The following is a 14,549-nucleotide window of genomic DNA, read 5'->3' as shown; positions in this document are numbered from 1 at the left end:
TACGAGAACATTAATATAAAACCTTAAAAGTTAAAAGATTCCCAATCAGACTTCTTCTTTATTTTCTTTTACATTTCTCTTAAGCCTGAATTCTTACAATCAACTGGATGGTTGGGTTTCTTCCACCTTCGTAACATGTCTGTTCTAGCTCCAAGTGATTCTTGCATTGTTCTCTCTCCATGATAGAAAGAGTTCTCATATTTACAAATAAGCAAAATATAAAATATCTGGTCGGCCAAACCTGTTTATCATTCAGGATTATTATCTGGATCTTAAGAGAACAATGGCCATTTTTGCTCGCCAGTAGCATATGAGATTATGCTCTTTTTCAGTGGTGTGACAAATTGTGCTGCATGGAATGCAGCAGCTCGTAATACATTGAGAGGTCCAAAATCAACAGTGTAAGCCTTCTGAAAGCCATCAAGGAGTGCCATCATCATAATATTTGCCGGCTTCCTCTCTGCCTCAAATTTCCTTAACAAAGAAATCTGCAAGTATAGACAAGTCAATTAAGTATATACAGATAAAGCAGCATATAATATAGTACACAATCAAATGCTTCCTAGTTCCTACTAGGAAATCAGTATCCATATCAGTTTTTTTTTTTTTCTTTGATAAGTAGCCATATCAGTTCCAAAATGGTTTGATGGTGCATTTTAAGATGATAATAATAGATGGTAAAGACTTCACTTCAAAATCTTTGGTAATCAAAATGACTAGGCAATGGGACAAGTTGACATTTTTTTTTATAGGAAATGGCAACTTTCATTAATTATGAGAATTATAGAATTACAACTGTCACCTTCAAAAAGGTGACCCCTCATAGGATAAGCAAATTATAAGCATGCCCAAAATAAAGTCTCCCTATTGACCCCTTGTTTTGCTAAAACATCAGCCAACCCATTCAACCCATTTGCTGTTCTCCTAACCCAGTTAAACTGTGCTCCTAACTCTCATGTCAAATTCATTATTTTCCATGTGAAATTCAAATTCCTTGTTTGCATCCAGCCTATGACTAATCTTGAATCCCCTTCCACTTCTAACTGTTGGAGGCCCAACTGTTTAGCCAATCTGAGCCCTTGAAGGAACGCCATTACTTCTGCTCTTAGTGAGTCACCCACCCTTAAGGGCCAGAGAAAAGGGCCAAAACTCTTCCTTCCGTATCTCTAATCACACCCCTGATTCCAGAAGGACCAGGTTTTCCCATAGAACTGCCATCAAAGTTCAGTTTCACAGAAAAATGTGAGGGTGGGGTCCACTCCTCATTAACAATAGTAGGACTGTAGGAGGGATGGAAGAGCCTGCCACTATGTTCCAACCTCTAAGCAAGTCATCTGCAGAAAAATCTTTGAAGAGGTCCATAGTTTTCAGCCAATGTATCACCTTGATGGTGATGCCTTCTATAACTTGAAGTAGTGATTTTTCTTGGCCTTGGAAAATCCTGTTATTTCTCTCTTCCCATGTAGAGAGACTGGGCCAAATGGGCCCTAGCCCATTATTGTCTTATTGATTAGTTCTTTCTTATTATTTGTTCTTAATGGGCCTTTTCTTTATGGGTCTTTAATTCTTGTTTATGTTTTCTAAGTATGCTGATGAGGTGGTCGCCCACTTAAGGGCAAACTTGTAAATTATGTAACTTAAGTAAGATTAATAAAAGATTAGAGTGGAGAAAGAGGAGATTATTGAACTTCTTTCTCCCTTCTTCTAGTTGTCTTCTTCTTCTCTACTTCTTTTGCTATAATCTGAATTATTTTACTATTTTTTATTGGTCTGAATCACATCTTGGTATCAGAGCAGGTCTCCCTTCTCTTTTATCCTTTTTTCTTTTCTTTTCCCACACACTTTTCTAATCGAAAGGTGTACGGAGAGATAAATTATTGATTATTTAGAGAACTTTCATGCCTAGTTGGTAGAGGGTTTGGAGAGTTGGAATTTGGCTGTAGATTGCCAAGAAGGTGGGGCTGCTGAATTTTTACCCAAAACCCTAGCTGACTAGAGAGTTTCTAGATACGGGTTAAAGAGACCGTTTATGTGTGGCGCTCAAGGCTTGGAACGTTCCTTTTTACCTCCAAAAATGGGTGGTTGCAGTTGGAAGTGGTTTGGAAAGCTCTATTTTGAGCGGCCAGGTATAGTGAAACCCTACTTTTGGGATTTTTAAGTACTGGACTAACCTTAGGTCTATAAAGGTTGAAAACATTGTTTTTTTTTTTTTCGTTTGATTGATGGAGGAATCTAGAAGTGAGATGAAGCAAATCCCGGTGTCGGGGGTTGGTCCTGTAGATTCCATTCTGACAGGGATGGCTACAATCAAACTTGACAGAACAAATTACTTAGCTTGGGCACAATCTATAAAGATTCATGTCTATAGTAGAGGTAAACTAGGGGTTCTCATAGGCAGTAAGACGAAACCAAAAGAGACTAATCCAGCATATGAGAAATGGATGCAGGATAATTACATAGTTATTGGATGGTTGGTAAATTCTATGCAGCCCCACATAAGTCAACACTATCTTTGGATGACTTCAGCCAAGGAGAATTGGGGTAGTGTTACAGAAACATATTCTCAAAAATCGAATGTTGCAAGGGCCTACAAACTGAAGAATGATTTGAAAATTTTGAAACGGGGGGAGAAGAGTGTAACTGTCTACTACTCGATGTTGAAGTCACTATGGTAGGAGATTGATGTTATGGAAGCAGTTGTATGGAAAAGCACCAAAGATGTAAAGACTTTCAGGAAATTTGTGGAAAGGAACAGGGTGGTTGAGTTTCTTACAAGACTTAACCCTGAATTTGATATTACGAGACAAAATATTCTGGTCAAGGATGAAGTAACATTTGCTTGGGCATATTCTACAGTGAGTAGTGAAGAGAGCAAGCAACAAGTACGGCTACAAGGTCACCAATTGCAAACAACATGGACATATCATTCCAGACTGTCCAATTTGTCTACCCAAGGTCCCATGAAGAAGAATCAGCTACGAGCTTATCAAGTGTCTAAGGGACAGATGTCTGATGCCTCTACTGCCAAGGGAGAATTTTCTTCTTCCATGAATAAGGAAGAGATACGACAACTGGTATTCTTTGCTATCTCATCTACCTTATGTGCTATTGGTCTATCTGGTAAGTTCTCTGGTTACTGTTCTTCTCCCACTCAAGTTCGGATAATTGATTCTAGTGCTACAAATCAGATGACTAGAGCCTACATTAAACCATCGAATAGACTTCCTAAGGCCAACCTAAACATATTGTCACTACTAACGGTGAGAAACTTTACATCATTGGGAGTGATGATCTGTGTCTCAAACTCTTACCCTCAAACTCCTTATCCCTTGCCAGGACCTTCCTTGTTCCTAAACTTACTACTAACCTTATTTCAATTGGTCAACTAGTTGATGAAGGTAATATTCTAACTTTATCCTCTGACCCCTTGTTTAATCTAGGACCAGTACAATGGGAAGGTGAAAGGGAAGGGGTGTAGGTTGGGCCGCTTTTTTGCATTGGAGTTTGAGAAATCACAATTAGTACTATCCTCTACTTATTTGAGCTATTTGACATTGAGTCATGTTTTAGGTCAGAGAAACTATGTTTGGGATTTGTGGCATAAATGTTTGGGTCACCCAAACTCTAAAAAACTTTTTGTTTGAGTCTAGTTTTATTGAAACTAAATTTCCTTCTATGAAAACTTTTGATACATCTTGTGTTTCTTGTTGTTTGAGTAAGAGTCGTATTTTGCCATTCACTTACAAAGCTGAACATAGTGATGTTTGGACTTCATCTATTGTTTTTCGATTGGGGTACAAGTATTTTGTATTGTTCATTAATGATTGTACCAGGTGCACTTGGATCTACTTTCTCAAACACCCTATTTTGTAATGTTATTCATTCATTAATCCTAATAAAATATCTTCTTAAAAAGCAATTAAAACTATAAAATCATTATTTTTTGTGTGAAAACTAAGAATTTAAGACCCTAATGTGGACTTGTTTGGGCTTGCCTCGAGGGGCGTGGCACAAAAGCGGCTTGTAGAATCAGGAATGTAATATATCACATTAGCTACTTGAAGTAATGTAATTGAGAAAAAAAGATATTGTGGGTTTATATGCTTGAAAACGTTTTATATTTTGATTTTATTTTTAAATTCTCATAATATGCTTTACAGGTTATGCTTATGTATTTTAATTTTAGATAACAGGTTTTTTAAAACATTTATTTTAAATTTAAGTTCATATTTTTATTAATATTATGTTTAATAATTTTTTTATTTTTTTTAATTTTTGTCATTTTTTTATTTTTAGCATTTTTTTTTAATTTTTGTGCCTTGCTTAAAAAGGTGTGCACCTCACTTTGCGCCTTGTGCCTCAGGCACAAATTGACCCCTCCGCCTTTTTTGCACCTTGCGCTTTTAAAAGACTGCTATAAATAGAATCTATTGTCTTCTTCTAAATCTAGGGCATCTGTTGTTTGTTCCATCTCTCATATGTTTTAGTAATGTTGAGATGCTAAAATTTCTCTAGAAATTGATTTGTTGTATCCTCTGTCATCATAGAGGGTTGAACTACTTGTTCAGGCAGATACCAAGATCAGCTAATGCCTTGCAGACAGTCTGGCTAGAGAGGGAGTCCAAAGACAGTCACTGTAATGGAATCCTCATGCTGGTAGGGATATATGGTACTTTTGCATTAGCTTATGAGACAGAAGGTTCAGGTTATCAGCCCATGAACTAAGGTTCCCTTTCCCTCCTTGAGGAAGGGGTTGTACTCATCTTTCCTTTTGCAGTTTACTATTTCACTATTTCACTATTCATCTTCTCCAATTTGTTGGTGGTTGGTATACCAAATTTACATTTCTGCAGTTCAGGAGTCAATCAAATAATAATCCATATAAAATTCCATGGTCCATAGATTTCCTAATATTTCCACAACATATTTCCATTTGCAAGGGAACTGACACAAAATTTACTTGAATCAACTCTGTTACTGATCAAAAAAAAATTTACTTGAATCAACATGTTCCCCAATGAACACTATTGACACTTTGTGTACAAGAGAGTATTCTAACACAAATGGTGAATCTGTCAGTTTTCTTTATTTTAGTGCTGCAGGGGCACATATGTAATTTTCTCCTCTTTTATTATCAGAGAGGGTCGCCCTAATATAAATACCAAAAGGCTGGCACTGCCAGACATAGATTTTGACTCCAAATCTTTTCCTCTCTTCTCTCCCCTCTCCTCTCACTGTTCTGGATTTTTACTGTGTTTTTACCAAGAAAACAACAAGTATGACAATATTGTAGATATCTGGAGTCAAGGTCCAAAGTATCGATACATATCATATCGGGGGCTTCTCGATACACCCCTACAAGGGGTGTTTCGGGGTCTCAACCAGTTCAGAGAGTGATGTACCTTAAACCAGCCACTCTGAACCAGATTCGAAAAAACTAAAAAGTAAAAAAAAAAAAAAAAAAAAAGCTATTGATATCCAATACGCCACTACCAGCGTATCGGGCATATCGGTATTTTGAACCTTGTCCGGAGTAGCAATGTTATTGACCACCTAATGGGCATGATTACCACTATTCATTCTATCTTGTAGCTTTGACTCTTCAGGTTATAGGAAAAGTTCACAATGTATTATTTTGTCTATAATTAAATTTCTTAGCTTTGTTTAATGATTTGAAACAAGACAACAATTTAGAAGGGTGTGCCTACCCTTCTTTTTATCACTTTATATAATATAATTCCATATTTTTGCATACTTCATAATGTTTCCACCATATCCATAATTTTTACAACATCTCCATGTGATATTTCTAACATTTTCAACATGTTTCCCATATTAGGACGGCTGACATTTCCACCAACACTGACATTTTAAACCTTGTATAATTCATGTACAAGGATTGTACTCATCCATATAGAACATTCATCACCTTCATCCATTTTATTGAATAATAGAACAAATTTTATTAATATAAGAAATATATAATACAATAAATCAGTCATCCCAGAGATTGAGATGTGACAACAAATTTTATCACCTTTATTCATTCATTCAGATAAATGTTGCAACACAAATATAGTTAAGAGACGTGATGTAACAAAAGAAAATTAGTCATAAGCAAATTCCGGGTAGAGCAAAAACCACAGAACCAATTGAAAATATGAAGTGAAAACTACACATACTTTATGAACTCATCATTCAAAGTTGCCAAAGTTCATCTCACATACCTCCCCAATGTCAGAGCCTATTGCAATGCCATCAGAAATAACTTTTGAAAGAACAGTTGCATCTCCAAAACCCAAATTAACTCCTTGACCAGCTAAAGGATGAACAGTGTGTGCTGCATCACCAATAAGAACTACACGGTTTGATGCATAATCATTGCTGTGCAGTAATGACAAAGGAAACACCATTCTCTCTGAGGCAACCTTGACTACTTTAGGTGGAACTTCAAAGCATTCTTTAGATGAAGATGTCATATCAGCAATAAGCCAAGACAATCTATCCCCATAGTTACTAACAGAGCTTGACTGAGGATGAGGACCATATCCATAATCTAGTGCATGATTTACAGCTTTCACAAAATCATCCTCATTCATTGTTTTCCGTTCTGAAGATTCTTTTGGGCTCATTGTCCAAACAATATTACTAAATCTGTCACCTATTGGTAAAAGTGCAATTGGACCAGTAGGCAAAAACCGCTGCCATGCACACTGGTTTTCAACATTATGTTCAACAGTACAAATAATTGCATTCTGAGAATAATTCCATCCAGTTGTTTTGAGTCCAGCAAACTCCCTAACATAAGACTTGGCCCCATCAGCTCCAACCTGTAAAAAGGATCCCAACCCACACATTATGAAATGAAAAACAAGTATCCTATAGCATGTAGCTGCATCAATTACCATAATACCAATCCATCTGGCTGAAAGTTGTAATATGAAACCTATATACCCTTATATTCCAGGACAATGGATATCTTCACTTATTTCCTTCTTAACTTAAAATTAATTTTAGCTTCAAGTATAAGAAAATCATGATTACCACCAACTTTGCAAAAAGACCATCTCCATTGCTCAAATCCAATTTAACAAAAGATCCATGATGACAGAGTTTTGCTCCAGGTAACTTGCTTTCCACCTCTTTGCTGTGTGATTGCAAAGTCATTGATGTCAACCTGGAAGGATAGATTGTCTTATGGAAATCTGACTTCTGCAAAAATCTAAATATATTAAGTTTCATAAAGGTGATAAGAATTGCAAGAAAATGGTTTATATTGTGTTGCCTGGAATAGTTACAAGAAAATTATTACATGAAAAATGTTGCATCAAAAGTGAAATATTGTAAATTTATTATAGGCAATTAGTTGATGTCTTGATAATACAAGGCAAACAGAGAGAGAATATATAACCATTAATAGTAGTGCACCTAAGTCTACAAAATTATCATGGTTCTTACAATCCTCCAGAGCACAAATACTTTACTAGAGGTTACAGACAGAATTTCAGTTAGTAATGACATCAATGTAGAACAAATCACACTGTAATTTGGAAATCAAGAAATTCAGAACTAAAGGTAATAATAACTCAATCAACACCATTGCCTAAAACTCGGTCCAACTTTATCTATGAAAAGTCACAGTTAGTGTTTTACCAACCCAGGAACAGAAAAGAAACCTCCACAGATGAGAAAATAATTGCAGTTATGCAACAGAGGTCACTGATTACTTTAATATCATCCTACCAAAGGAAATTAACATATGGATCTGTATCATACAGAAATAAATAAGCTAGACATAAAAGCAAAGCATAAGAAGTGGGGAAAATATTTTGTGGATGTTCTAGTACAGCTTGAGGCTAGCCAACAATGTAGGTAACAAGAACATTGTTTTCAAGAGATACAAAATTCCAAAAATAACAGAAACGAGAAGAGAAAAGTATTTAGATTTTCAAAATTTTGACCATAAGATGCAAGTACTTTATGCACACAAGTAGACTCCATTAATGAAATATGGACTTCCAAGAGATAGTTCATTAAGGCCTGCTAATTTTGCAAACTGTACTGTCTAGACCAGAAGTAGCCCCTCTTTTGTGTCTAAATGTGCAATCTTACAGTGCCAACAAATCAAGCCAGTTGCATTGCTAATTATAGTGTAAATAGACCTTCTATGTAATAGTAGCAATCATCCATTATTATCATCTGTTTCCTTTTGCTAGGACATGCTATCAAATTTTAATCATCAAAGATGGTTTTCCCTTTCCTTTTCAGTTGAGGCAGTTTTTTGTGGGGGGTTCTTATAACCATGTTCCTGTCCTTCTGGATAACTTCTAGTCTTCTACAAAGCATTAAAAGCTGCCAACAGCTACATTTATGAATGAGACTCTAGAATTCTAGGCCACAAACCACAGTTATACCTCTTGAAGCTTCACAATGACATTAATTAACTGATCAAAAACTTAGTTTTCAAAGCATTGGAAGTCCACTAAGCAATTTTTAAAATTTTTAGCTTGTTTGGACAACTATATAGCAGAAAATAAAATGTGACATATTAATTAATCACTTTCCTAATTCCTACCAAAAATAAATGGAGAAAAAAAAACTTAGAAAGGGATAAGTACCTGCAAACATGACAGTAAAGAAGCATGAAGAACCTTATTCTCTACCACGCACCTGAATCAAAAACCCAAACCAAGTGGTGTCTGACTGGTAGTTTCATGATAACAACAAAATTTGCATTTCTGTGAGTGCATGGTGCTTACCCTAGTATTTCTTTGCCAACATCTCTTGCATTGTACCTTGTATAGCCTAAGCCAGTGTAGTCCCAAACCTACAACTGACTTGTTAGAGATGACCAAATAGGTAGTACAATATCAAAATCAAGTACTAAATATGCACATGTTTTTTACAAGAATTATGAAGTACTAAATGGATGCCCTTAACTTCTTGAATTCTAATACAATAGCCATCAAAGTCTGTCCCTTCCCTTTCACCCTCCAGTGTGTTGACCCTAAGGCTGCATTTTGGGTGGAGTAGGGGGCTTCTAATAAGTGCTCCTACGGCTTATTGCGTTTTAGAAGCCAAAAGCACCTGAAAATATGGGGCTTTTTCACCCACAAAAAGCCACAAACTCACATTTAAAAGAAAAACAAAAGAAAAATGTCTTCTAGCTTCTGCATTTTTGAGAAGCACATTTATCAAGAATTTTCTTCCCCAAAATGCCCATTTAAACATTTCAATATGACCATACTGCCCCCATATGGAAGAAAATCCTACCGTTCTCTTCTTTTCTCATCGCTTCAAGGTAAACACTTCAACAGCAGTGAGCTCTTCAACATTGAACCCAAAGGGCAAGAACCATCATTCCAGGTATGTTTTCCTTTTTTTCCCCATGTTTTCTCAACTAGCATAGTGCCCAACTTGTTGATTTGGAACTAAGTTATCGTGATTCTTCATTGCAGGCTTCTCATCTCCATCACCAAGATCAATCCACCTGTTTGCCAATACTAGTGACATTTTTTTCTACTATAATATTAGGATGGTGAAATCAGTGTTTTAAAAGCACAAGGCACAAAAAAAGTGCAAGGGTCAATATGCGCCTGAGGCGCAAGGCGCAAGGTGAGGCGTTCGCCTTTTTAAAAAGGCGCAAAATTACAAAAAAAAAAAAAAAAGCTAAAAAGAAATTCTAGGCGATTAGGTGAGGCGAGCCTCAAAGGGTGCCTTGTCACCTAGGGCGTCCGCCTAGGTGTCGCCTTGACAACTATGCTCCACTTCCTATGAATCTTCACCATCCCAGTCTTTCTTTCATCAACAGGAGCTAAGTTTTCCAACCCTGATTGCACTCTTACATGATCAGCCTTCATCTGCAAAAGAACTTAATCTTCAACTTGTAGTGAAACTTCCAAATTTTCCTTATTGCGGCTTGCTTTAACTAGTGCCTTCAGCCTTTTATGCATTCTCTTACATTTATTGCACAAACCAGCCCTAAAGAACCCATCTTTCAACCAAGAAAATACTTAGTCACAAGGACCAGCTGGCCAGAGCTCGAACCCCTTGTTATTTTCAAGTTCAAGGAGAAACCACTGATGTCCTTTTCCTGATTGGTGTAAGTATTAAACTAGTGATATATCCAAAGTAAAGTTGAATATGTAAACAGATAGTGAAATAGACAATTTCTAGGGGGGGAAGATTATAATACCAGTTTCTTCCACAAGGTTGTGAATGCTTTGAAGAAAGATAACATAATCAAAAGAATTCCAGTTAATGGGGAACTGATTGAGGAGAAATGAATCAATGGGGCCTGATCTCTACAAGGAGGGGCCATTGCTTGGTGTAATGGTTAATGGTTAAATCTTGGGCTGGCAAGCGTGAGACTGTGGGTTCAGGTACTCAGACTAGCCCTTAGCCCTCAGGTCTTTCCCCAAGCAATTTACAAAGTGACCCAGCGATCTCTGTACACCCCTTGTTTTGCAAGATGGTCTGCCATGTTGTTTGATGACCTATAAACTGTATCTTCAAATGCATGTCTCTTGTGAAAAAATCGAACATTTTAATTTCGTTTCTCAGTTCCCATGAAAGTTTTTCTGTTTTCAGCAACCAATTTATCAGTCTTAGAATTCCCTTCAATGACAAGCTTTTCCACCCCCAACTCCATAGCCATTTGCACCCCACTCATTACTGCCATCAGCACCATCAACTTTGCCCTTATGGAGTCTCAATCCCCTACCAGTCCTGAAAGCATTGCACGAATCTCTCCTTTCTCACTCCTAAAAGCTCCTCCAATTCAAAAAACAAAAAAAAGGGCCAAAGGTTTCTCAATGTACAGGGTTCTTTGTTGCCTTTTTGTTTTAATGAAATACTTTACATTACGGTAAAAAAAGACCCCAGATAGCTGGGACCAACATTGGTAATGGCCTTTTATCTCTACAAGGAGAAATGGGAGAAATTGCCAAAGCTGGATGAACTATCATTTAAAAGTCTTTCAGATTGGGCAGAGCTATAAAGTAGTTTACAAAGGAGGAAACTTTTGAAGCAACAAAAGGAATGGAAAGGGAGAAGGAACCAGGCCTGGACAGTTTCATGATAACATTTTAAAAGGTTTGTTTGAGACCATCAAAGATGATCTACTAAAGGTATTTGAATTTCATTTAAGAGGTAGATTAAAGACAAGCCTAAATTCTACCTATTTTAACCCTGGCTCCTAACAAAGGAGGAGCTTCTGGTCTCAAGGATCTTCTGCCTATAAGCTTAATAGGCAGTGTATAAAAAATCATTTTGTAAAGTGCTAAGAGAGCATTTGTGGAAGGTAAACAGATCCTTGACAAGGTGTTAATTGCAAATCAATAGATTCAAGAAGTAGGAATGGAGCAAGAGTGCTTTGCAAAATAGATATGGAGAAAGCTTATGAATTATGACCACATAAACTGGAAATTTTTGGATTACATCCTCAAGAGAATGAATTTTGACTTAAAATGAACGCAAGGTGGTCCATTGTCACCTTTATCATATTTATCTTATAGCATGCAGCCTGAAAATTAGATTAATGGTTTCAATAATATAAAATGGACCCTCAAATAATTATTCCAAGCATAAATATGTAGCAGAAAACAAAGACAACTGGAAAAATCAAATTGAAAATAAGAATAAGCACCTGCATCTTATCAAAAAATGCATGGCGATTTTGTTGAACATAATCCCAAGCACCAACATCTGCAATGCAAAACAATAGTGTTATTGAAGGACAAAAATGAATGTGAGAGGAACATTTACCATCTGTTTATGAAGCTTTTATTGAAAGATATGCACATCTAAAGTGCACAAAGAGAGGTAATCCCACTAAAGCTCTTGAAAAAAGAAGAATCATTCTACCACATGCAAGATTGGCATAACTTTCTGAATGTTATCTATGACAGTAAAACAGTACTTCTTTGTCTAATTGAATCCAATGTATGTTTTTCTTTATGTGGCCTGATTACTTGGAATAAGACATTATTGACCACTGACCATCTTATCTCCCATGGAAGGGATATTCAAAATTTTGTTCTCTTTGTGACTCCCATGAAGATTAATTGCTCATCAACTCATGCACTGCTCATTTCTTGTGGTAATATTTGGTAGCATTTTATTAAGTTGTGTGGTAGGCAATAGATCATACCAAGCAACCTTACTTCTCTTATTTATACGTGGCCCAGAAGGGCATTTAGCAAGAAGGTAAAGACTTTGTGGAACCTTGTACCTTTTCTTATTGTTGGTGCAGTGCATATGGACTATGGAGGGAGAGAAATAAGGGAATTTTTATACCAAAATTCAAAAAGGTCTCTTTATTTTATAAATAATTCAAAAAAGGTTCTTGGTTTCTTTGATGGAAATAGAGTGGCTCATCATTTTTGGGATTCTGGTTTGGGAAGGGATCTGATGGCCAAGTTTCAGCCATTGCGGTAAAGACAGAAATAACATTACATTTGAGCCACCCAACGTGTAGAGAGCTAAGGATCAGAACTTGTCAAGAGCCAGGAATTCCCAGAATCATCTTCTAAGGAAACAAATGTGCTTCTGTCTCTCACTCTACCAATCCAAGATCCCCATGATCCATTCTTTCATATAGACCATTCCAGACAGATGAGATGACCTTGGAATCCCTAACCTCCCATACAAAATCCTTGATCACTTTTTATCTTTTAATTACAACAGAACATTAATCAAAATTCATGTTGGCCACCAAGGTCAAAAAATAAAATTGGACAATTAAGGATAACATAGTATAGCATTTAAAAGGTCCTGGGTAATAAAAAAGAACCAAAGGAAACCTCAGCCTAAAAGTGGATCCACTGGGCTGCACAGATAAAAGAAACATCTAATTTGGTCAATGAGGGTCCACATACAATTCATTTCTTCTCTCTCTCCCTCTTGCCATTCTATTATCACTCAAGTTAGTGGAACTTAGAGCCAAGGTTCAAAATATCAATATTGGGTGTATTGTATCAATATCCATAATGATGGGTACATGGCACAATACAATTGGGTATATTCCTAACTTTTCATAGTGTGCCGATATAGCACCCTAAGTATTGTATTGCATTGCATTGTATCAGACTGATATGCATCAATATAATTGATACAATGGCACAATTTGAATTAAAATTTTCCCGTCCACTAATTAGCACCATAATTAATATTGTTCACTCTGATATGTGGGGGCCTTGCCACTTACCTTGTATGGGTGGCTATAAATATTTCATCCCTTCTCCTCTTCTCTTATCTTCTTCCACGAACTTTAGCAGAACTCTCTTCTTTTATTCCCTCTTTTTTTTTCTTTTGAATCATTGCAGCAGGTGTGTTTTACAACTCAAGACAAGAAGAAAAAAGTTTTGGGAAACATAGAAGTGGAGAGAAGTACATACGAAGAGGAGGGTAGATTAGGACTTACAAGATTTCCTTAAAGTGGCAAAAAAGAACAGCAAAGAGTAGAATCACTACCACTACAAGGAAAGAAGATTGGGAATAGAGCCAGGTGATTGAGATATGTGAATAAACCCTAGTTGTTTCTAGGTTAAAGTAGAGAAGAAGAAAGAAAAGAGAAAAAAGAAGAAGAAGAAGAGGAGAAGAGTATTCGGCCAGACTAGAAGAGAGGATGTTCAAAAGTCACTCTCCTAGCCGACCCACTTGACTTTTATTCATAAAACTTAAGTTACAAGAAAGACAATTTTGTCCCTCATAGAAGATGGGACACAACTTAAACTCAGATACAATAGACATTTCACTTTCAATAAGATACACCAGAATGACCAAAATACCCCTGATCGAGCATTCTAACACTCCTAGAGAGTATATATCATATAGTCCCAGCTTGTTACAAATGTAATCTATTCTTCCCCAAGACAATCCTTTTGTGAAGAGATCTGCCCACTGATTTCCTGAGCTCACATGAGATGTAGTTATTACTCCACTTATCACTTTCTCTCTCACAAAGTGACAATCCACCTCAATATGTTTAGTTCTTTCATGGAAGACAGGATTAGATGAGATGTGAACAGCAACTTGGTTATCACAGTATAGTTTCATGGGTTTGTCAATTGAGAAACTCATCTCCTGTAGTAGGTTCTTCAGCCATACTAGTTCACATGTGGTATGGGCCATAGCCCTGTACTCTGCTTCTGCACTACTTCTTGCCACCACTGTTTGCTTCTTGCTCTTCCAAGTTACAAGATTGCCACCCAGGAAGGTACAGTACCCTATGGTTGACCTCCTGTCTAATATAGAGCCAGCCCAATCAGCATCTGTGTACCCTACTATCTCAAGAGTTCCTTCCTTTTAGTATAACAAACCACGACCTGGAGCACCATTTAGGTACCTAACAATTCTCAGAACAGCTTCCCAGTGAGGAACCCGGGGATGTTGCATAAACTGACTCACCAAACTCACAACAAATGATATATTTGGTCGGGTAATGGTCAGGTAGTTCAACTTTCCCACCAACCTTCTGTATCTTCCAGGATCATCAAACTCTTCACCTGCACCCACACTTAACTTGGCATTGAGTTCCATAGGAGTCT

General features: G+C 36.8%; 1 protein-coding gene across 2 annotated transcripts in view; it reads right to left on the bottom strand.

Annotated features, from left to right (window-relative positions):
* Window positions 1-16: 16 nt before the first annotated feature.
* The window catches only part of LOC148843468 (FAD/NAD(P)-binding oxidoreductase family protein), a 35,126-nt gene continuing 20,593 nt past the window's right edge, over window positions 17-14,549 (bottom strand). For both annotated transcript variants that reach the window (XM_088957695.1, XM_088957696.1), the window contains exons 5-10: window positions 11,648-11,706; window positions 8,760-8,827; window positions 8,619-8,670; window positions 7,045-7,212; window positions 6,228-6,830; window positions 17-488 (exon numbers count right to left, since the gene is read on the bottom strand). In XM_088957695.1, coding sequence (XP_088813821.1) covers window positions 273-488; window positions 6,228-6,830; window positions 7,045-7,212; window positions 8,619-8,670; window positions 8,760-8,827; window positions 11,648-11,706 — 1,166 coding nt within the window. In that variant the 3' untranslated portion in view covers window positions 17-272. The remainder of the gene's footprint in view (window positions 489-6,227; window positions 6,831-7,044; window positions 7,213-8,618; window positions 8,671-8,759; window positions 8,828-11,647; window positions 11,707-14,549) is intronic.

This window comes from Nelumbo lutea, chromosome 8 (assembly GCF_056320005.1).
Source record: "Nelumbo lutea isolate HS-2025 chromosome 8, American lotus-T2T, whole genome shotgun sequence".
NCBI lineage: Eukaryota > Viridiplantae > Streptophyta > Magnoliopsida > Proteales > Nelumbonaceae > Nelumbo > Nelumbo lutea.
The sequence above is the reverse complement of the archived record's forward strand: the minus strand, read 5'-3'. Positions and strand labels throughout refer to the sequence as shown.